This window comes from Streptopelia decaocto (assembly GCF_964273445.1).
Source record: "Streptopelia decaocto genome assembly, chromosome: Z".
Taxonomy (NCBI): domain Eukaryota; kingdom Metazoa; phylum Chordata; class Aves; order Columbiformes; family Columbidae; genus Streptopelia; species Streptopelia decaocto.
This window is the reverse complement of record NC_138657.1, coordinates 66234196-66258611: the sequence shown is the minus strand read 5'-3', so window position 1 is coordinate 66258611 and position 24416 is coordinate 66234196. Positions and strand designations below refer to the sequence as shown.

The 24416-nt window shown below is 35.9% G+C and overlaps 1 protein-coding gene across 2 annotated transcripts in view; it reads right to left on the bottom strand.

The window, feature by feature from the left end:
• Nucleotides 1-24416, bottom strand: part of AP3B1 (adaptor related protein complex 3 subunit beta 1) — a 155231-nt gene that overhangs the window by 15325 nt on the left and 115490 nt on the right. Inside the window, exons 23-25 of one of the 2 annotated variants that reach the window (XM_082074286.1) lie at nucleotides 16425-16656; nucleotides 12591-12675; nucleotides 3219-3331 (exon numbers count right to left, since the gene is read on the bottom strand). In XM_082074286.1, coding sequence (XP_081930412.1) covers nucleotides 3219-3331; nucleotides 12591-12675; nucleotides 16425-16656 — 430 coding nt within the window. The remainder of the gene's footprint in view (nucleotides 1-3218; nucleotides 3332-12590; nucleotides 12676-16424; nucleotides 16657-24416) is intronic. The other variant, XM_082074287.1, reaches the window with a different exon arrangement.

Sequence of the window (24416 nt, the reverse complement as noted above, 5' to 3'; positions counted from 1 at the left end):
GAAGACAAGTTGGATATATAAATCTTAATAAAATTGGATAAACAATTTGTTTACTTAACCAAGGGTTTTTTTGTTGTTGTTCTTGTTGTTGTTTTTAATGTGAATCAGGTATACAGTTAAAAAAAGAGTGACAAAATTATTTTAAAACATGTCCATGGGGATGGAAATAGTGTTTATACTTAAAGCAGTTTTAACTGGCTATTTTAAAAACACCTTCGTAATAATTCTGATTAATATCCAGCTATAACTATCACATGCCACCTTTAATATTGCTTGAAACATGAGAATCTAAGAAAACCCTCATCAGAGCACAGAGCAGCAATTAATCTGGGTTAACTAACTCATACAATGAAATAACTGCACACATTTTTAATAATGCAAGCAAATGAAATTGGAAAAATTACAGTGGTGGGTAACAAGGTATGTTAGCTACCGGTCTAGTTCTATTCTCAACTAAGGCAAGGGAGTTTTGCTACTGATTATTAAAAACAAATTTGGATACAGATTTCCCAACAGTACAGGTCTCACTCATGAAGAATTCCTGCTGCAGAAACTGGACTTTTCATGGGGGTGTGATGTAAACAGGCTACAAAATCCTGAGGCCTGAAGATCAGTAAAAGTATTTAACCAGAGAAGCAAAGAGTAGTTTGGCAATTTCATTTTTATCCACTGCTTCCAAATTGTCAATCACAACATCAACCGCTAACTCAGCTGCTGCTCTGGGGAATTACCTCACTGGAGGATTCCCCAGCTCAGGAGGGAAGGGAATTCAGCCTAGCAAGGCTGAGCGTATCATGCGCAGCATGCGGATAAATCCAGCTTTCGAGGTTCTGCCGCTACCACTAGATAACCTTCACGGCCATGAATATTCAATAAACTGTCTGTTCCCCCCTCCTTATGCCATCAGGAAGAAAATGGACATATACAAATGTAACAGACAATGCAAAACAGCAGAGTGTAATTGAGTAAAGATGTGTAGCAATGAATTGTCTTCTACATAGCAGTATAATACCGGCTATTTCCTCTTTAGCATGCTTATTAGGTTACACATGCAATTTAGATGTAAAAATCCTTAAACCCCATACATATTCTCATTCTCCCCCAATATAATCTTGCATTTCTAATATTCTCCTTACTCCTTCACTATTTTTTTACCTATTTGTTTTGGCTGCAAATAAAATAAGGCATCTCCAGGTACAAGACTTGAAACATCTTATGTCCAAAAATGAAGAAAAAGGGAAAAGAAAAAGCATGACAAGTGAAAAACAAGCTATATAAATCAGATTCATTTGGAGAATACAGACATATCTAAGTTAAACACAAAATAGAATAATATATACCCACTTCTAAATTGCCCTGCATTTATTATTGTAATTTGGATTTTCCATTTAGCAAGATCACATAGTAATTCTCCTCAAACGCTAGCTGCTCCTAGATTTTTGTAATAAATACTTATGTAAAATTTAGAACTGAGAGCTCTATTACCACAAATATTCTGAAACAGCTGATATCTATAAGAAAAAAGATGCAATAGAAAAGGTTTTTAAACCTGTGGTAAATTTGCCAGCATCAAGTCCTGCATCAAAGAGTGAATTTAGGAAGACAGAGAGAGCGATACAGAAATGCCAAGAGACCTTCATAGATTTACAAATACTTCATATAAACAAATTTTCAAATAGCTTTATTCAGAGTAGCCTTTCTGCTCTATTAAACATAGCAAACAGCTGCCAGATTTATTCAGACAAATAATCAACAACCATAGAAGTAAAATGGCAGAAGAAAAAGGAATTTTGGCAACAACTCCACAGAGGACCACAGCTATTCTCCAAGTACACTTCTTCTATGTGCTTGTGGTTCTGTATGGCCAGTCAGAAGGAAAAAAAGCCCTCAGTCACAGTAAAACATACAAGAACTCTATCAAAATATCACAAAGCAAGCAAATATAAAAAGGTGGGGGGGGGGGGGTGTGGAAACGAAGCATTGTAACCTGCCTTTCGTTCACTACAACCTCAGCTACATTTTTTAGAAGGGAACAGTTTAAAACAAATGTGCCACAGCCTCGTTCAATCACTCACCTTGGTTTGCTGAGCAGGTATAAAGCAGAGAGGCAGGCTTTAGCCAGCAAAGGGTAAGAACAGCAAATAAGTATCAATTGGTTAAGAAAACAAAGCACAATCCTAACTTTTCACTGTAGCCATATGATTAACTGAAAATGATCTAGGGAATATTTAAGCTACTTTCTTAATCATTCAAAAACACAAAAGCAAGAAATGCTCAAAAGCAATAATTAATAATACATAGCATTACTCAATGGTGTTCTTGACTGCTTGATGGATATACTGAATTTTTGAGCCTTACACAGCAATGAGACAGGATCCCATGGGTATATTCTCATCTCACTGTGAAGAGATCTACACATGTAAATCCCCATACATTGAGATAGATGAGTAAACACTATTACATTTGAATGCACTCAAGTTGTAATCATTTTTATTTTAAAATATCCAAGAATCATATCCAAATTAATGGTAGCAGTACAGACTATTCAATTTAAAACGTGGTCAAAGCTAAGTACAATTTTCTCTAATTATTTTGTATAAAGTATTCAAGTCACTAAAAGCTCTTAAAGAGGTTTGTGTTGGAGGTAGCATCAGAAATTTACATTCCTTAAAGATGCAACATTGGAAGAATGCAGAAGTATATAAAACATGTCACCTTTCTAAACCAGTATTTCAGCAATATTTTTTTAATATGAAGTGTTTGAAAGGAAAAATATTTAAATCATCTTCAAAGTATCTGTGGAACAGGTACACTAATTTAAAAGTAGCCTTAGAATAACGAGTAGTGAAGACAGACACCATATCAATGTATTTTTAGTTTATTACCTTGAGCCGGAGTTCCAACTTTCTGCTTTAATGCTAGTAGGAAAGACTACTGCTTCCTACTGCTAGTAGGAAGCCAAAACTCTCTGGGCCAAAAAACTGTTTCAGGGGAAACAGTGGGCTTTGTGCTATTAAAGGCACACGGAAAAGCTGTTGAATACCACTGCATATAATTTTAAAGGTATTTTTTGAATTAAATCATTGGTATCTGACTGAATACTAACAGAGACTAACACAAACAGCTACACTGGAAGCACTGTCTGCTTGCAAACTGAAAGGCACACAGCCCTCTTTTCATCCAAATACATTTATTGAAGCTGCTGAAGTATTTCTCACCTTGCTCCTTCTTAAAGTCTTTCTCAGACATAGTCACAGGCAAAAGCAGTTCTCCAACAGGGGGTTGAATGTTAACATCGAAATGATCATCCTTTGTGCTGGGAAAAGAGAAACTACAGAGAATCAACCAAGTGCTTCAACATAGATTAATATATACATATCAGCTCCAAATTCACCACAGAATATATAAACAGTGTTAAAACTACCTGCATGATTTCTGCCTTGTCAATCCAAAAGCCTGCTAGTTTCTTACATCAGTAAAGCTGATCCATTTTCTACAGTACAAATATAGTATTAATATAGTATGCATGTTCTTGTATTTCTGAAAAAGTAATTTTTATTCATATTAATGTGTTTTTTGTAATCTATAAGGCATCACGCTCAAACTAAATGCTTGCGAAGGACAAATTATTACACATTTTACAATTTCTCACAAATTCCGTCATCAGCAACAGCTGTCCCCAAAATAGGGCTAAACCTAGGAAAGGTATAATTTCAGACAAAAAGGATTATTAGTGTCTGAAAAAAAACCCAACCAAATCTAAAAATCAATTTGAGAGTAAAAATGAAATATCTTTGGTCACTTCAGTTTCTCAACCTTTTGTATATTTAAACAAAAACACACAGTATATTGGTTGATGTAAAAGCACACTGGAAAATTGCCGCATTTAAGGAGGTTTTCATACTGGCAGAGAGTTAAATGAATTACTATCAGGAGTAACATACTATTATCAAACGCTATATAATCCTCCTGAAGAAATAAATACCATAGAGTGAACTTGCCCTCCTCTACTCATTAAATCCTCTTAAGTTTCCAAATATATAATCTTGGACTCCAAGTCTAGAGAAACCGAAGATACATTCACTCTGCTATGTTTGATTGACTAGCTATGCCATAAGGGATTCAGCTAGCAATCCAGGATCAGTACATCCAGTCAGATTCTTTGTTAGTGCTTTGAGCCATGAGAAATTTTTAGAAAAGAACACTTTTTATTTTCCTGATGTACTAAATAGACAACACATATTCATTGCTAAAATGCCTCAGATATTCTACTTACATATAATGATGCAACCATTAGAAAGGAAAATATATTTCATCAATTAATATCCATGGTATTTAAATCAACCTCAAACATGTTACTGATATTTTAGAATTCTGCAATTTCAAAATTCTGAAATAAGACAGACTGATGGAAAACACAGCACTAGATCACTAATACAGAAAACATATATGTCACCCTCCTAAAGATGCAAGATAAGCCACATGAAAACAGGCATTTTATGGTTCCATTACCTCAAATTTTAATACTTACCATAACTTCCCAATTTCACAAGCAAATGCTTATGAACTAGTACTTTTTTACTTTCTAACTTCTGATATGTTACAATTATGCTTATGGATGTAAACTCATGTATGGGCTTTTCAAATAAAATTCAGCATTAATGCTAAATTTGTTGAAAAATACTATTTAGTAAACATACAAAGAAACAATCCCTTCGAAGCTGGCTAGTATTTCCTTTACAAAGACTCATTTATGAAGTGCTGCTTTAAAAAAATAGTTAGATTACAAATTATCTCTTTTTTTTTTTTTTCCTCCTATACTTCTTCAAATACCATCCACCTCTAAAGTCATTAGCATGATAAAAGAGTGGGGATTGTTTGGCTGGTTGGACTGGTAAAGTGCACTGTAAAAGAAGACAGTAATAATTTTTTCTTTAATTTTTCTTTTGAAAACTGATCAAGAATTTTGTCAGCTTACAAGCTGAAGGAAGGGTCTTTAATCAACTGCCTCGTAACATTTTGCAGTTTATATACACTACTTAGACTACAGGACTAAAACTTTTAATAATACCTTCACTGGTATTGTTCATCTGATTGTTCAACCAATGTTATCTTTTCTTTTTAGGCAAGATGTTCACTACATAATTCAGCATAAAACAGATGAACAGTTTTATGAACAATGACTCATGTCCTACATTGACTGAATATGCCATTTGTACATAAACTCGACTTAAAACATCAATGACAAGATTGCTTTGAAATGCTTACAGGAACCTTTTCACAAAAACAAGGAATAAAAGCAGGAGTATAGCTTGGGTTTTATATGTCTGTAACTGCTTGAGAAGACCACTCGGTACCTCTGCTATTAAAAAACATTCCACTTTCCCTTCCCTAGTGATTAAAAAGCTAATAGATATTATTTGATAAACCATAAACTCTTCACAGTCTGTAATCAGAAATTCTGATTTCCAGTTGTTCTTCAAAATCACATTGTCCTTAATTTCACTTTAGCCAGCACCAGGTTTACTTTGCAGTACTTTAATTTCGGCATACTTCAGTAAGTCTATTTTTTTAGCCAGAGAAAAATCATCCTCCCTTCTCTTTATCACACAGTTTACAGGCTAAATATACAGCCTTTGTTTATTGATTTAAATATTTTTTATTAGATCTTTATATTACAGATCTTGTAATATCTAATCTAACAAAAGTAATTTCATAATTCCATAGAACCATACAACTCAGGTAAGAATGAGTGCTTGGTAATCACCCAGTCCTACCTCCTGCTCAACCCAGGGCCACCTTAGTTCACATTTTTCAGGACCTTGTCCATTTCAGCTCTGAGTATCTCCTAAGACGGGGACTTCATCAGTTATCTAATGTATAAGTTGAATAACAAAATTGAGTATTGCACTACAACTACATAATTTCCCCCAATACCTAGTAAACTAAATTCTTGTGTAGTTAACTTACTTATTTATACATTGAATACTATAATTAGTATAAATTATATTTAAACAAAATACTGCAGAACTGGTTTGAAGCTTGAACATTAATGTTTAAGAATTTGGCAGACAATTGGTTCACGCTGCACTGAAGCATCTCTCAGGTGGTGTTGCTCTAACTTTCTTGGAAAACCAAGGTGAAGAAGCTTATTAGAAAAAAAAAAGGAAAATTTCTCAAGCCAACAAAACATAACTGGTTTTAGATTTCAAAAACTGCAGATAGCATTTTCTGGTGTTAGCGAGCGCAATTGATAAGTTACATCATTAATGCAAACACACATGCTTAATGAGAAGTCTGCAGAAGGAAGCTCTAAAAGAATCAAACAAATAGGGATGTCCAAGAACAGTACCTTGCCACTAGTCTGCAAATCTGTTTTGTATTTAAACATGATCTTAGGGGCAAATAATGTTAGACATCATTGCCCTTGCTGTTGCCTTAATAAATGTTAAACTGTACATATTGTATTTTTAAAAGACACACATGACTTTCTTGATCTAATTCCAAGGATCACAGGAATTTACCTTCTGGTGTAACCAGTTAAGATGAACAAATGAGAGATGATAATGCTCCCACAGGAACATAAGGAGACTTCCCATCTCCATGATTAATGACACTGCAAGACTAACATTCATCCCTTTAGAAGATGCACAGTTTTAACTTTTCTTCCAATGGCGGCAGTGGGAGCAGCTAACAGTTGTAATTTCAAACCAGTGTCCATTTTCCTTATTGCTCCTCTCTTCCCTCATTTTTTTTAAAGGATTGGCTCCAGAGGGTTCCTGGGAAAGAAGTTCTCTGCCATAACAAAAGACTTGAGGACAACGATGGCAACAACTTCTTTAAAACTAATACAAATAACATGAACACCTGTGAATGAGTTCTTATAAGATTCCACAATGGTAATCTTTAAAGTATTAATTTTCAAAGTTTTAAAAAATTATTATTCTAATAAGAGGCTGGAGAATATTCTTGTTGCCATTTATACTATCCTATTTTTGACCCAAAATACATCTATTCCAAACCAGCTCACTATTTTTGTCTTGTATTCAAAAAAATCTTCACAGATGATAAAAAAAAAAGAATGGAAGAGGAAGAGCAACACACTAAGTTCCTGCAAAACATGGAATGCAGAAGTCTAGAAGGCTTTGCTCATAGTCTTGCTGAAGAAAGGAAAATATGACATCCTGCCTTTATAAGAAAAAAGGGCAGGGCAATAGAAGAAATGAGAGTAGTTGTTCGTGCCCAGCCTTGCTTTTTCCAGGTCACTTATCTATCTCAACATAATTGCTTTCTGGAACTGGGCCAACTGACTATTTTAGAGTAATGAAGTAAAGAGAAGTGTAGCAGACTGCTTGTCTTAATAGTCAACATCTGTAAACAACTTGGTGATCTGCTGACAAAGCACTAGGGAAGGAAACAGCAAGAAACAAGTGAAAATGCAAGTGACAGTGATGTGAAGACAGTCCTGCATCTCTAACATCAGCTTTTAATATATTCCATAACATACCCTCCTACTTAATTTTAATCAGATGCTTTTGTGCAAGCATCTACACCTGAATGCATGCTTGCACTCAATACAAATACTGACTGCTACCCAATTGATGCTCTTCGTTTACTCCTCTTTGCAGACAAAAGTTCTGCTTAGGAAGATTCCTACATCAGTGCAGAGTGAGGCAAGAGACTTTCATGCTGAAAAAAATCTCTTCCTTGGAAAACAAAATTTAGAGCAAAAGCTTTTAGAATAAGACAGAACCTGCAGACAGCAGACTGAATAAGGTTTTGAAATCTCATTCACAGAATTTATTTAAGAGAATGCTAGATTCTTACTGCTACATCAGCCTCTTCTGGAGTAATAAGCAAAATGCTCTCATTGCACAGTCCAGGGCAGACAATGTGAACAGACAACTTTCATTTCTATCAGCATAACAACAGTAGAAGAGTATGTACAGGGTCCCAGCTCTTCTAATAACACTGGGACAGAGCAAATGCCAGTATCAGGTAACCAGCCCATTCTTGTAAAGATGTCTGTCACACTGTTACCGTGATCTCATTATTCTGAGCAAGAATGGGAGGCACAGAAGTTGTTGCTTTCATTCCATTTCTCCTTCTTCTTGGGAACTCTGAGGTTTAGACTGGGTATTAGAAAAAACTGCACGTAAAGGTTTGTCAGGCATTGGAACAGGCTGCCCAGGGAAGTGGTTGAATCACCATCCCTGGAGGTGTTTAAAAGACATGTAGATGAGGTTCTCAGGGACATGGTTTAGAGGTAGACTTGACACTGTTAGGTTAGTGGCTGGACTCTATGATCTTAAAAGTCTTTTCCAACCACAATGATTCTATACTCTTTGCACTTAAAACTTTAGAAAACTAGGGGAAGAGATGCATGGCATGGACACATTCCCTATGAGAAGTTGTTTCAAAGAGAGGTAAACAACGTTCTGGATAATTTTCAAAAGAATCAGGAGAAGAAAACAGGTTCTCCATTAAATTCATTTTACCTTCAAAACTGTGGTTCTTTCAGGGCTTTGGGAACAGCTAAGAGAATTTGGAATGACAGATGAAAAGAATAAGGAAGAAGAGGTAAAGACGAGCTTCCTTCTCCAGCTCTCAGCATTGCAAAGAGGACATTGTCCCTTCACCTTTACTCACTCACCAGATACCTACAAGAAACTGGACATTTGCCTACTGGATTTTACAAATGCAGAAAGGAATCTGAAATGCTGAATACATGCACACAAAACAGGATAAGGGTATGCATACGCTGTAGCAATCTGCCTCTGTAATCTTCCTTGCCTTTCCTCTCTAGGGATTCAAATGTCTTCATTCCAAAGATCCAAGGCCAAATTCTGACACAGCAAAGCTCCCAAATCTTTGTTCAGACATCAAAGGAAACTGGTAAGCTGAAAGAAACACCTAAGAACATCTGAAAAGTAAAAACATGCAAGATAATAAAGATAAAATAAGAGAGAGTGGTAGGATTGTTGAGATGGTGATTACTACGAGCTCAAGAACTCAAGATAAAACACATCGATGTGGAAATATATAAAATCTGACAAGGAAAGAAAAAAAAATTCCACAGTCAGTAGAGTACTGTAGTCAGTCTGTAACACCAAGGATGTGTTCCAACCTTTCCTCTGCTCGCTGGTGCCTACCAGCTCAGCAAAGACTCAGGTCTCTTATTGGGATGGTGAATATACTAATGCTTAACTGCGATTCAGCAACATAACAGACTACCTTGCATGTGAGTTAGCCAAAACCAAATTGCTTTATACTTCTAAATTGTGTATATCCTGCTTGCAGAATCTGAACAAAGTAACCCAAAAGGGAAGAGTAATGCTCACAAAAATCTTTTAAAAGACTAAGTTCCTCCATTTATTCATCTTTAACTTTCTGCTTGAGAGGCATTAATGTGCAGAACACCAGTGTGGCTGAAGTAGAGAGCCTCTGCAAGGAGATGTCACAAAAAAATGGCAGTGAAGAGATGTTCTCCTCAGAAGCACACGGAGTGAGCATCCTAATACACATTCTAAATAAACACGTTCGACACCGTTTTCAAGTTGAGGCATTTCACCTCTTTTTAATTAGATGTGTGATCTTGGTAAGCTTTGCTTAATAAAAATAGTATTTATGACAGAGGTCTTTCAAGGCTCAGCCCTTTGAACCTCTCTCCATAATGCAGTTTCTCCTTCATTGTCCTTGATTTGTATATACAAATTAAGAAAGTGATCTACCTATTTTATTACTCATGTTGCGTTTTTTTTTCATTATACAGTTTGTATTTATTGAACCACCAGTACAACAGCACATCCCTAAGCAGAAAGGTAGTGTTTGCTATGCAAAACACACAGTCCATGATTGGCATCTAAGACCAATTGATCTACCCATTACCACTATCTCCCTACCCCCACAAGCTTTACTACAAAGCTATTGATTTAAACACTGCCGATCGGTTTCCATTTTCTGATTTTGGGCAGGCCAATTAAGAAAGTGAGTAATTGTGATTACACTCCTTCAGGATCAATTACATTTGATGCAAGACAAAGTGGTCCTCTTAGAACAACGTAAAGAAAATGATTATGATCAGGAACACTTTACTGCTGAACATGCTTCTAACAAAAATGCAAAATAACTGACAGTGTCTTTAATAAAGATATGTTAGCAGGAAATACAAGAATATCGACACTTTTGGGTGCAGCGTGTTTCAAGCACATTTTGACAAACTTCTACAAGTCATTCTTCCTTTTGGATAAAAGCTTTTTAAGAAGTATGACAAGTTTAAAAGGCTGCAGCTGAGTTGTCTGAGATATCACCCCCAAAACATCACACTGCACAATTTCTTCACCGGTACTGAACATCAGTAGTATTTTGAACAATACATGTTTTAACAGTAAAATAGCAAATTTAATGCAAACAATATTTTACCTAGTTTTATACTATTTTGTAAGAACTAGTGTCAAAGAAATAAGGCCCTACCAATTAACGAAGGAACAAAGTAAGCAATTCCTATTCTTAATTTAATTTTAAACTTAGCTTGAGATTTGTCATTGGACTCACATTGTCCAAATCATTAAAATGAATACACCACTGAGGTCTGAAGCAAATCTATTTACAGTGATGTTACTCATGGTCTGGTAGGTGTTCAGGAATATTGATCTGTCTTGTTTGTCTAATAGGAAAATAATAAACAATTACTAGGCAATGTTGGAGAAAGTAATCAGTTTTTATATATCACTAATACAGTAGACCTCCCAAAACATAAAGGTGATGATCTGCATAAAATCAATGTGTTATGCTACATTGCTTATCCTCATCACTGCTAAGATTCTTAGCAATAAATGGTATAAGTTTGGAATCAAATCATTAGTACACTGAAAATATATTCTTGAAAGAAAAATATCTGCTCTATTTAAAGAAGAGTGTGCCTGCTTGATAAACTGAGCATACTTGATAAAACAAACCAAACCCAACAACAAATACATAAATGTATATATATTTAGGGAAAGAAAGCCTATCATTCTGAAGCCATTAAAAAATTGCATTGCCTAGAAGGGAACTTCACTTCCGAAACAAACCTAGCATCAGGCAACAGTCCAAAGCTGTTTCCAAATTCCAACAAACAGCACACAGACCAGCTACAACAACGTGATGTGGATGAACTATGTACTGCAGACATCTTGCTGGAGGTACTCATATATTTAAAGTGACCACACATGAGCATCCATTGTACAGGAAAAGGCTTGAGGGTGGAAAAAAAAAAGGTTCAATAGTAAAGCTTTCTTGCTTCTAGAATAAGAAATCTTATTTTAGTGGTGGTTCTTTTGGAGTCACTTGTGTCCATCTCTATTATTAATATTTTCCCACTATTTTTAATAACCTGTAAGTTGTGCAAGCTATGCTTAGTGGTAGTACACTAAAATTTCTACCATATTCAAGAAAAGAGGTACAGAACTTTCTCAAAGGGCTTCTCCTAAACTGGAATGTGGCAATATCTATTCATTATCCTTTTTGTCTGCAGAATATAGAAACTACTGCTTTTTTCAACAAAATATGTCAAAAAGCATTTTTTCAGAATATATATATATCTATAAAGAATCGTGCAGATCTATTCAGTGACTTTGCATAGTTTCAAAGACTATATAAACTTGAATACCTGTTAAAAGAAAGTGTCTAGCTTTCCCCCACCCATTCATTCCTAATGTTTGGACACTGCTACTATACTTTCTCTGGTTTTAAATGCTGGTTTATAACAGAGTTCTTACTGGCTGAAAAGGTTCCCTGATAGCCTATAATGTAACAGGAACTCATACAAAGGAGGTAACAATGAATGTAAGAAGCTATGCCAAGTATGTAAGATAAAATCTAGTTGGCCAGACAGTTATTTGTTCTCATTCACCCTCTAATCATTTAAAAGAATTCATGGCATGAGGAATAAGTTTCTTTGGCCAGAAAATTTTGGGTTGGTTTCACACAGTCATGTTGTATAGATCATGAACAGACATAATAAACACTTGAGGTAGTCAAGTTCCTCACACTATGCGTTTTTTTTTACTTGTAATTTCTTACAAGCAAAACCACAGTCAAAATACTCCAGCATTTTGCTCCAGTCAAACCTTACCGCTTCCTTCAAGGTGGTGTTATTAAGAAGAAACCCAAGAAGAGGGGGAAAATAAAAACAAAGCTCAAGAACAGAGAAGTAGTTCTAAATCAGAAGAGGAGTTAATGCTTCTGCTTGGCATCATTTACACCAAATGGAAACAGGATCTCCCAAAAACAACTGCTCCAAGAGTTTCTGAATTTACATATACAATTTCAAGCCTAGATCTGAGCTTACAATCAAAACCGTGTTTTTAGAAGCCAGTGCTAAAAAAATTTGGAAGACCGAAGAAAACTGATAATCCTTGTAATAGTAAACCCGAACACTAATTATGTTTTTTCTCTCTATAAACATCTTGGATATACATCCTGTTGTGAACAGTTGTCAAATTCTTTAAATATTTAATACAGTAAGTCTGGTACTGCCAAGTAAACTTCCAATATAGTACTTTTACCTTCCAAGAGCAAAAAATTACCCTTTCTCCCCAAGAACTCACCATAACTGGAAACTGGCCATCTGAGTAGAATCACAGAAGTCAATACCCATTGAAACGGTGATGGATCCTGCAGGCTCAAGGCACTCTGCATGAAAACATTTTGAACAAGTGAAGTACACATGCAAAACAACAAAAGGCCAAACTTCACATAATTAGAAAACCTACATTGAAAAAAAAGCAAGCTCCATAAAAGAGCCAATACTTGTAGTTTTACTTCAAGCAGGCATCACCCAAATGCCACACTTGCAGGCTTAAGTGTCTTGGATTCGCCCTCCCCACCGTTACTGCACATGAATTGTTGCCATTTCAATCTTGAAGCCCCACTGCCAACAAAATAAGGATTTGTATCAGAAAAGTTAGGAAAATTATTTATGGAAAAAAATATTGAAGCTACATCCTTTTATTTGTGTACAGATCCAGCATTGAGATTTCATTTTTAATAATACCAGTTTGCAAATTTAGTTAATCAATAGTAAAACACAACAAATATTGATAAAATTTACCTCACTACACACTTAAAATATTTCATAATTAGCATAGTTTACTTATTTCTCAATATTCCACTTGCTTTAGTTATGGAAGGGAATAGAAGGATTATGAACCTAAAGTGGCAGATAATTTTGTGCTTTACAAGTAGTGCAGACTGATGCACTTCTCAAACGAAGGTATCAGGAGACATTCTTATTCTTAGTTTCTTTGCTATACTGTTTCTTCAATGTTATAGACAGAAGGTTTTGTTTTGGGAGGAAGAAAAGCTCTTTCTTTACATAAGTAGCAGTATTAAAAACAAGCATTGGAGCGGAGTGTGATTTCTCAAGATTACAAGAAAGAAAACCTAGAACTTAAAAGAGAGGAATGCAAATAAAAATGATTGGGCAGGCAGAAAAATGTCTGATTTCTAGTTTATCCATTAATGTACCTGATGCTTTTCAGGAATTGAAGAGCAGGCAGCTGCGCCATGTCAAAAGAAAACAAAATTTCTACCAAATATGGAAAACATAGAGGTGATGCAGTTAGGCAAAGAGTAAACTAACACTAGGGTATTAATAGAAAATGAAGTATTTCATGAATTCGAATTCATGAATTCGAAAGATCACAGGTACCAGCTCAACTTTAAACTAAACTTTATCAAAGTCTTCAAGCTTAATGTTGGCACCTACCCAACAAGAAATTACTGTGCACAGGGACTTAGGTGAAATACTTTGGCCCATTTCTGCTGGCAAAATCAGGACAATTGCCAACAGTAATTGCAGTGATGCAGGCAAAACTAGACTTATACTCCAGTAGGAATACCTGTCTACACTAACAATTCTGTTGGTTCTGCCAGGCAAATTATAGGATGTGTTTTCCAAATGCTGGAAACACAAAAGATACTAAGAAGAACAAGGCATATAAAGTGATAGATTACATGACCAAGAATACAGAAAATTTGCATCCAAGCAAGAAAAGGAAGACTGTTGGAAGGAAATACAGATGATATATAGCTTATTTTCTGCAGAAGAAACTAACAGCTTCACAGGACAGATACGACAGTGTCTTTCTTGGGGAAATAAATACTTTAAAGCGTAGGATTGTCTCGTGGGCCTCAAGAAACCAGAACTGGCTAACTTATTAATTCCAGATTTTTCCATAGTTTTTATGTGACAGAACTGAATGCTACTGTTCACTGACTGTTATTGTGAGTACACTATCTCCTGATCTGATTTATAGTATTAGTAGTTTTCTACATGTAAGGCTTTGTGACTTTATCTCTTTAAATGTTTGAAGGAAGTGATATAAAATTATGCTGATGGTCCAAACTAACTTGAAATCCAAACTCTGTGCTGGACTTCTTACCAAACAGTTCACTTAACACAAAAATTATTATCTTTCCTAATAACTGTCTTGATCAAGTACGCACCATTACAAAATGCAAATTATTTTAAAATTTCAACTCTTGTTCGTTCTGTCTACACCACAATTTACGAAAACAAAACACTGCTGAGAAAAGCAGGTTGCATGCACAGGTACTACCCTCAAATGAAAGTTGTTGTCATCTGTGTTCTTTCTCAGGTTTTCTACTCTTTTCTGCTAACAGAAATTTAGCAAAAAAAATCCCGATCAGAGGGTAGGAAGTAAAATTATTTATGTTATGGCTGATTACAGCATCACTTTCTACCTAGTCTAAGAAGCTGTGCTTTGTGAAAGTATGGTAGATACAAACTAGACTAAAACATACACTTCCACTCCGCTGCCAAAAGCTCACAAGGGAGAAAATGAGAGTGCTTTGAGCCACCAAAATAAATAAAACATCTACAAATGTTTTTTAAAACTTGGAAAGACAGTATTTGTAAATATCTAGATGAAAACTTCATTCTTAATAGCAGCCTGTTATAGACATTTTGGGACTAGGTTGTAAGAGAGTCAAGGCTTGTGGGGAGACAGAAAAATCACAGTATCACAGTATCACAGTATGTTTGGGATTGGAAGGGACCTCAAAAGATCATCTAGTCCAATCCCCCTGCTGGAGCAGGAATGCCTAGGTGAGGTCGCACAGGAACATGTCCAGGCGGGTTTTGAATGTCTCCAGAGAAGGAGACTCCACCACTTCCCTGGGCAGCCTGTTCCAGTGTCTGTCACCCTTACTGAGAAGAAGTTTCTTCTCAAATTTAAGTGGAACCTCTTGTGTTCCAGCTTGATCCCATTACCCCTTGTCCTATCATTGTTTGCCACCGAGAAGAGCCTGGCTCCATCCCCATGGCTCTCACCCTTTATATATTTATAAACATTAATAAGGTCCCCCCTTAGTCTCCTCTTCTCCAAACTAAAGAGACCCAGGTCCCTCAGCCTTTCCTCCTAAGGGAGATGCTCCACTCCCTTAATCATCTTGGTTGCCCTGCGCTGGACCCTCTCCAGCAGTTCCCTGTCCTTCTTGAACTGAGGGGCCCAGAACTGGACACAATATTCCAGATGTGGTCTCACCAGGGCGGAGTAGAGGGGAAGGAGGACCTCTCTCGATCTACTAACCACCCCCCTTCTAATACACCCCAGGATGCCATTGGCCTTCCTGGCCACAAGGGCCCAGTGCTGGCTCATGGTCATCCTGTTGTCCACCAGGACCCCCAGGTCCCTTTCCCCTACACTGCTCTCTAATATGTAATCTCCCAACCTATACTGGAACCTGGGGTTGTTCCTGCCCAGGTGCAGGACTCTACACTTGCCCTTGTTAAATTTCATTAGGTTATTCCCCGCCCAACTCTCCAGCCTGTCCAGGTCTCTGGATGGCAGCACAGCCCTCCGGCGTGTCAGCCACTCCTCCCAGCTTGGTGTCATCAGCAAACTTGCTGATAGTACACTCGATTCCCTCGTCCAAATCGTTAATGAATATATTGAATAATATTGGCCCCAGCACTGACCCCTGGGGCACTCCACTAGATACTGGCCTCCAACTAGACTCCGCACCATTGACTACCACTCTCTGGCTTCTCTCCCTAAGCCAGTTTGCAACCCACCTCACTACTCTATTGTCTAGACCACACCTCCTCAACTTAGCTGTGAGGATGCTGTGGGAGACTGGAATTGCAGGTTGCTTTCAGGCATGGAAGTTCTGATCTAAGGAGCTATTTTCAAAGTCAAATACAGGTAGGGGAAAGCTGAATTAAATTTTTGTTAAAAACAGATTACCTAAGAAAAGATAGTTGCACGAGTGTGTGTGTATGCATACATACACATGCATACGTGTGTACAGATACATATGTATATTAGTATATGCATGACTATGCAAAACCACTTTCCTATATTTTAAATTTTGCAAGAGATTAAGATTCCATGTTTTTCAAGATAGGATAAAATTACCTATTGGATTAAACTCATGCATCCTCATGCCTGGAGGCAATTTCTTCTCCTTGATGTGAATATTCTCTATCTTCTGATCAGTTGTATTTGTTACTGTCACTTGCACAGACACCATACGATCACCAAAAATGCCTGGTTGTCTTGAGAAGTGATAATGAGCTGCTAATCCTTTTCCACTCATTCGATGAAGCAGTTCCTGTGTTTTTGTTGGCACAGAGACTTGGGTAGTGACCTGTTAAGTACAAAACAACAGTCTGTGAATGTTGTAAGTGAAGAACAGTTAAAATAACAACTAAATATTGCACTTTTCACTCAGCCAGAACACCGGCTTTCTAGTTGGTATTTTAGTGAACAAGAAACATGTAAGGACACATTCAAGTCCATAAACATTGCAGTAAAAGGTATCAGATAACAGAGCCGAAAAATAACATATCTGGTGCTGAGAAACAGTAGCTTTAATGTCATTGTATTTGCCTCACTTTCCATTATCAAAATGTTTTCAATATTTTAACCCTACAGTTACCCATTAAATTATCAGAGGTTTTTTAAGAGTTACAGTTAAAATAATTATGTCGTCCCAACGAGAAGTCTCTTTCTATTCACTGCATCAGAACTCAAGGGTGCCCAAAGCCCACTGCGTAGTGTGAAAGTATAGTGAGAGATTGACTTCTCTTTTTCTTGTTAAAATCACAAAAAAATGTTGCCTAACAATGTTATCGGTCAAATACTAAAAGTACAGGTATATGGAGCAGAAGGATGTTGCCACTTTTTTAATAGTCGCACTGCCACAAGCAGTAAGAGAAATCCCAAGGATGTTTCGGTCCATTCTATACTGAAAAAAGTAGCATGAATAGAAGACACTCAGTGTACAAACAAATTCCCAGAAGATTCTGCTGATAACAAAATCCATAATCATGAGATCAAAAGTGCAAAAGTAAAAAATATGCAGAAAACTGCAGAAAAGTGAATCTGAATTCTTTAAAAAGGTTTTAAGGAAAGGCTAGAAATTACATGAAAAGTAGCACTACACAAACAGAACTTGGAGGCTGAGAAAGCCAAATGATCAGCATGAAAAGCCTATCTGTCTGGTCAACACACTATGAGCTACTGAACTTCATAGTATATCTGTTAGATATATCTGTTTATCTGTTTCAACTGGCGAGTGTCCGTCTTCTCTTGCCCTACCCATAGCCCCTAAATGAAAGAGACAACTGCAAACAGCAGGCTGTTAAAGACTCCAAGCAGCTAAGCAAGGAGAACAGGCTTTTATCTTGCCATCCCAACAAAACTCTTACAGGTTGCTACGTTTTCCTGACCATCACATTTAACATTGAGGGGCTGATCTTGAGAGTTAGTGAACAATTTCAGTACTATGAGAAACTGGCAAGAACTGAGATTTAAACCCACAAAGTGTTATAGAAATGGGAGAGTATATGGAAAACATAAGGCTGTAAGAATCTTGTTGAAAAACTTCAGAAGTTAGCCAGGACATAAAACACTTGATCTTCCTCTCTGAGCACCAGTTTCTGAACCGGAAAGCCCAGGCCAGTGATATCCATCACCTTAAATGAGTATCTGTAAAGATCAACTAATAAATGTTTACAAGTGTAAGCACTACATTGATGAAAGCTGAAGAAAACTACATAAGAACTGAGTGTCTGTTCAGAGGTGGCTTTGGAAGGTGCATTTACTTTCATACATATCATACTGAATGAAGGGCAAATTATGAAGGGAAAAAGGCAGAAAGGCTTCTCATCTCCTCAAAACTCAACCACTATGTGACTGGAATTAGAACAACAGATACAGGATGTGACTGAGCAAACACCTCTGCATAAACTTCCCCCTCAGATTTTCCTTTCAACTTTCCACCTAGTGTTTCTTTCTCTTAATACACAAAAACTCTGGTATCAGTTTTTTAGAAACAAATTAACCATCCAGCAGTAACCATTTTCAGTGTGAAGACTTAAGGCAGTTTCAGAATGCAACTGAACTGAGGAAGCTCCACAACCTCAACTTCAAGTCTGTACAATTTATTAATACTTTCAAAGTACATCAGTGAAGTTCAGATATTTTCCTCCCTAGAAGATAATGTCATATTCTCAGGGACAACATTTTCAGTTTTCCTATACAATCAGAAGTACAGCTGTTTACAATAGAACACATAGCCAAATATTTAAATTTCTGCCCCTTTTCAAGTAATAGTATCAATACCACTTGAAGAATACAGGCACCATAATTTTAAACAGAGTAAATTCTTTCAGTCCAATTACTGATCTCTGACAAGCACGAAAATATCCTATATTTTTGTCCAATAACACAGTCTAGTGAAATCTTACATAACTCCTAATGGCCAGGTATTTTTTAACTCCAGTGCCATTTTGCATGCATAAATACATGATAGGATTATGGCTACTTTTATGTAGCTTATCTTTAAATTATATTTTTAAAATAATTACTCCAGTGACATCAAATGACTAGATTTCTGGCTAATGAAAAATTAAAGGAGAAAGTACCATTTTTATAGACCTTCACAGTTCCTCAAAATTCAAAACATCTTTGAATAAAAAAACCCAAACTCTAATAGATTAATACTATGCATAGTTTTCCAGAAATGATCAAGAAAATCAAACTCTCAAAAAACAACTCAGTTGTCAGGAAATACAGAAGGGGGCACTTTAAATAATAAATACCTTATTGGTACACAGAAAGATACAATAGCAGTAAGAGGTTATTAGCAGACTCACACGAGCACCTGTTACTTAAACCATTTCTGAAATAACGAATAAAACTTAAGTTTTAAGATGTAATTTAAATCTTAAGTTTACGCATAGTCTTTTAATTTTAACATTTAATTCAATTTGAGCTGGACATGCATAATAGAGAAGTTATTTCAATAAATGGTTCACCCATTTTTCATTGCAAGCTTAGGGAATATGTTTTATTCACGTTAAAACATGTATTTTGAAGTACACTAGCTTCTCTGTGTTACATACAGCTACTTGTATTAATACTACCTATTAAAAGGAACGAAAACATTAAAAGTTAGTAATCTTAAGTCCAACATGTAGATACAGATGCATATATATACAGCAAAAATCCCTTATTATCCTTAAATAGTAACACTGACTCAGATTTTACTGAAACCTATGTCCCATCCGGCATTACTGCTCATGTTCCAGTCATAATTTCATTCATGAGCCAATTCACTTTTATTTTCAATATCATACTATATAGAGTAACAGACACTTAAAGGACAGTCAGAATAATAACATTAAGTTTAAACGATCTTCCTTCCCATATAACATTAATTTTCAGTTGAATTTAACATGGCAGTACTAGAAATAAATAAAATGTATATATGCTGAACAAAGGAGTTTAGTTCTGGAAAATTGGAATTCTCAAGCCCTCTAATTGCTAGCAAGGGTTTGAGGCGGCAAAGGTTGATGTGACTGTAACGCAGTCTATTTAACAGTTCCATCAGTCTGGTGAACGGAGTTTTCTGTTTTAATTCTAAAATTTTTAACGCATACAATTGCAATATTTAAAGAAACACACAGAGAAGATACCTGCAATCATTCTGGGGTTAAAATAATCCTCCACAGAACAAGAAGCATCTAGTAACCAGGAGATAATCCCCTACAAATCTTACATAGCATATGTTTAAATAATAGAAGTCGTTTGTGTACCTTTGGATGGTTTATGAAAATAAGCAATCAATTCTGCAGACACAACATTATTTCTAAAGGAAATCTATGTGACTCATGATGCCTGCAGATACACAGAGACAAACCACACATATTTTATCAGTTTATTACAGTAAGCAAATAAGCGTGGAATGAGAGTGCACATAACTGTCTACTTAACGCTTACTGAAACATTTATAAGAGCTGTTATCTCCCTAATAACAGACAGACAGTGTGCAATTTTAGAGAGGAGAAAAGCTTCATATTTTTTAACACTTCACTAAAAAGTAACTGAAGAGTGTAAAATGAAAAATACTCTGTGCAGTTAGCCGGTAATGGACCATATTATCAACTCAAGTTAGATTTATAGGATACAAACTAGTCACTAATAGTTATTTTACGACATAGCGTGTCTGCTTTTTTTTTGGGTGAACATCATTAAGATTAAACTTGCAAAACTTTTTCTTATACAGCTGTTTAGAATGATAGAAATTTAAAAAAAAATAAAATATATAGACTGCCCTCCCACCCCATTTTGACTGAAAGCCACCATGAATTAAAAGTCAGCATAGGGACTCCACAGTGATATCATATATCATATAGGAACACTGTATTGGTACGCGTCAGCCTGGCCTCCACACTAGTTATACATGTTGAAAGATGATCCATCACCATAAAAGAAGCTGCAAATATTTTTAAACTACTTCTTATATAAGAACAAGAAAGGCAACATTAGGATTTCACCTTAAAAGTCCCCCATTCATTAACCATGTGAAAGGAAAAGTGTAAGATCACTGATAGTAGTTTAGGCTTGCTTTATCACAGCATGGCTGACTACTTACAAACCACCAAATCCTCTGCACAGGAACATGCTTCTTTTTTCCAGCTGAATTAGTTCTTAATAACTAAGCTTAAATTAATATGAAATACTATTTTCCATAATTATTTAAAATAAAGAAACACTACAGGGTTTATTAAACTTACCACAGAAAACAGAGCTGGACAGACTTTCCCGTATTAAGTGTTATTATTATTATTAAGCGAAAAACAATGCCTGTTTTCTTTTTTTCTTTTGTATTTGTTCCTTAGCTTAATAATGCTGTAATAATAAACACAGATTATTTTTTGATTTTGATTCAGAAATGTATATATGTTTGGATAAAACATATATTATTGGAAAAAAATATTTGCTTTGAAGAATGATGATAATTATAGATCTATTCCTCTAAATTACATTCTGTTAAAGCAGTGGACTGAATCATTTAATCTAAGCAGCCCTTCTACTGCCCTCCTATTGGCAATATCCATGATATAATCCAAGAAATACCTACTGAGCTGTGAGAGCTATATCCTCTCTTACACTCACTGTAAGGCTATGCCCCAGTAACTCCGCAACAGCTAAGAGGAGAAGGGCTTTCACGTAGCCCAGCCACATTTACATGATCTTCCAACTGAAGCTATGAGAGCAACTTAACTATAATTCTATACTATTAGGAGAAAGATGGAAAACCAGGCAAACAAAGGAAAGACAACTACTGGCAGGAAACAGCATATTTGTGATCTTTTGCTCCATTACCAGTTAAATATTACTCACAGTCACAAGGCAACGTCTTCCTTATACAGCTCTTACAAAAATGAAGAATTAATAATTCATAAAAAGATATCATAAAAAGCAAGCAAAGAATTGCAGAAAGAATGTTAACATCCTACTCTGCATTACTTCAAGAGGCTGTGGCAAATCTCAACATTAGAGCACACTTAAGTCACATGAATATGGATTGCCAAACTGAGGACAGGACCCCTCTGAGAGCGGGCAGCGAAATAAAAAAAGCAAGCTAACTTGCTCGCTCATATTTTCTGCAGTCTTGAAAAGCAACTGGATACCATGACTCCATTTGGGTTAATTTATCTAGACATACAGACACTTGAAGAAAACATGTCAAATTCTGGAAAATACTTAAAATAACTTTTGACAAAAGGCACATTTAACTGCTCTATATCTACTAAACACCTTCTAAAAGCCACATCTGCCCAAAGTCCTTCAATTTCTAATACATCCTAACTTCCCTCTTTTTGCATTGTCATCAACTTTTAGGCTCTACACTTCCCTAAATGATTAATATGTCAATGAGGCTAATTGAAAATTAGCATATTAATGCTCATACCTTTAAACCAGTATTTGTTTCAGACAATTTAAGACATTAGACAGTGAGTTCCAGAAGTTACTCCTGAATTTCACCATTGATAGGATAATACTTTTGTCTTCAAAAACTTGCAAGGAAAATAAAAATCAACCCCCCCCAAATAACTCCCATTGATTTTTAAATCACACAGAGATGAGTCTCAAACAAAGGGCACTTTTTTTATACTGCCCATAGTCCACCTCTGTAAGGCTGCCAAAATTAATCCTTTTCTCTGCCTTTTTTTTTGACTAGCACTTGTATAGTCTCAAATAGGTATAAAATCATTCTTTCAAAGGGTAGTGTATTCAAGGGAATCCATTAATCTAGAGATGATCAAAATCTTCTGGCAAAATTCATATCTGTGCATGGAAAACCTCAAGTTTTACTATCATTTTGTCCCATGTACATTTCAACAAAGTGAAAAGCAGATGGTCTGGTGGCCAATGCATTTGTGTGCCTTTCATGAAGCAGTATTTTAAACTACTTTGACTACTCACTAGGTGTTTCAAGGAACAGGCACCCACCCCACATACAAACAACTAATGTACTTCAACATAGTGATTCAAGCCTTCCACTGACCACCTAACGGAAAAGTATGAGGATTATCTGAAGTAGTTTAAGAGTTAGAAAACAGAATAAGGTGGCATCCTCACCTTGCATCCTAATTACTACACAGTATCACCTACAAACCAAAGTGAACTCAGTCAAATCTAGCACAGGTATTTATAAATGCTAAAATGTAAATTACATACTTGCTGGCTTAATATAACTATATTTCAATCTTGGTCACTATATTTTTGATGAAGAATGCAACGTGTTATTTTGTTTTTTGTAAGGATGATCTCAATGCACAGTAACCCACTTGCAAGGACAAAAATCCAAAATCAGCACTGAACCTGCTGCACATATACATCTATATTAGCACTTCCTTTGTGTGGTGTAGAATATCTGTGTGTACTGGAATATATCTCTTATACATGATACTGATGGACCATTTTTCCCAACTTATATTTAAATTTACCCGTGTTTTAACCTGCAAAAATCCATATTCCTTAGTTTGAGAAAATTACAGTTCACCTAATTAAAATAATTGCTAAAATACAACTTTTCTGTGTTTTGTTTTCCTCAAGCTTCACCTTTTGGCCTTAAAAAGAAAGAAAAATCTCATACAGTTCTTAGTCTGTTAAGAGACAAAGAGGTTTATTTAAAACCAGTTACCTTCAGAGTTCTTTGTTTAAATTCAAAAGCACACTTCTTTTTTTTTTTTTTTTTTTTGGACTCAGAAACAAAATTCATGGCATCAAATGACTTATTCAGCCTCCACGAGGACTTCTCTTTTCACGCAAATTAAGAAGAAATGCCACTCAATCCAGTCCAAGCACAGCTCAGGCTAAGGTAAGCAACAACATGCACAACATACTGCAAACAAAAAAACCTCACCTGGTGGATCTCCAATAAAGGCACTACTGTACAAACACAAATCCTGAATGTAAGCACACTGCTTATAAAGTAGCTGTGGCCATAGCTAAGTCCCTCAATTGATGACTGAAGGCAAATTAGGTAAATAATTTTTTCTCATCTACTTTTGAAATTACTTCGGTCCTAACTAATACAGAGTATCTCTGCTACTGTCATCTAAATCCTTCAAAGACTGTTAGTCAACCGAGCACAAATGTAGCAGCACGAAGACTGTGTCAGTGACCATTTATTAAAATTTATTCCATTTAAAAGCAACTTTTAATACATATAAATATTCAACAATAGTTGATATATATGATCTACGCTGCTGGCATTACTAAGCACCTTCAGTGGAAACAGCGAGATGATTTTCGTACATTTTTCATAAAAGCATTCCAAACTAATAACGGGAAAAACCTGTACACAGACCTTCTTTTACAGCCATGAATTCTTAAATTCCACTATACAGTTAAAAGATATATTCTACAGCTCTTAAAAATGTACCTTCCCCCAATTCTGGCATCTTCAAATCAAGAACACAGATGCTAAGGACTAGAAACAGCAAGCAACACTGTATGCATCCATATAAAGATGGAAACCTTTCCTAATCCAAGTGAACAGAAGTTCGAAATGAAAACTTTCATCAACTGCACAGCAACCAAAACTAG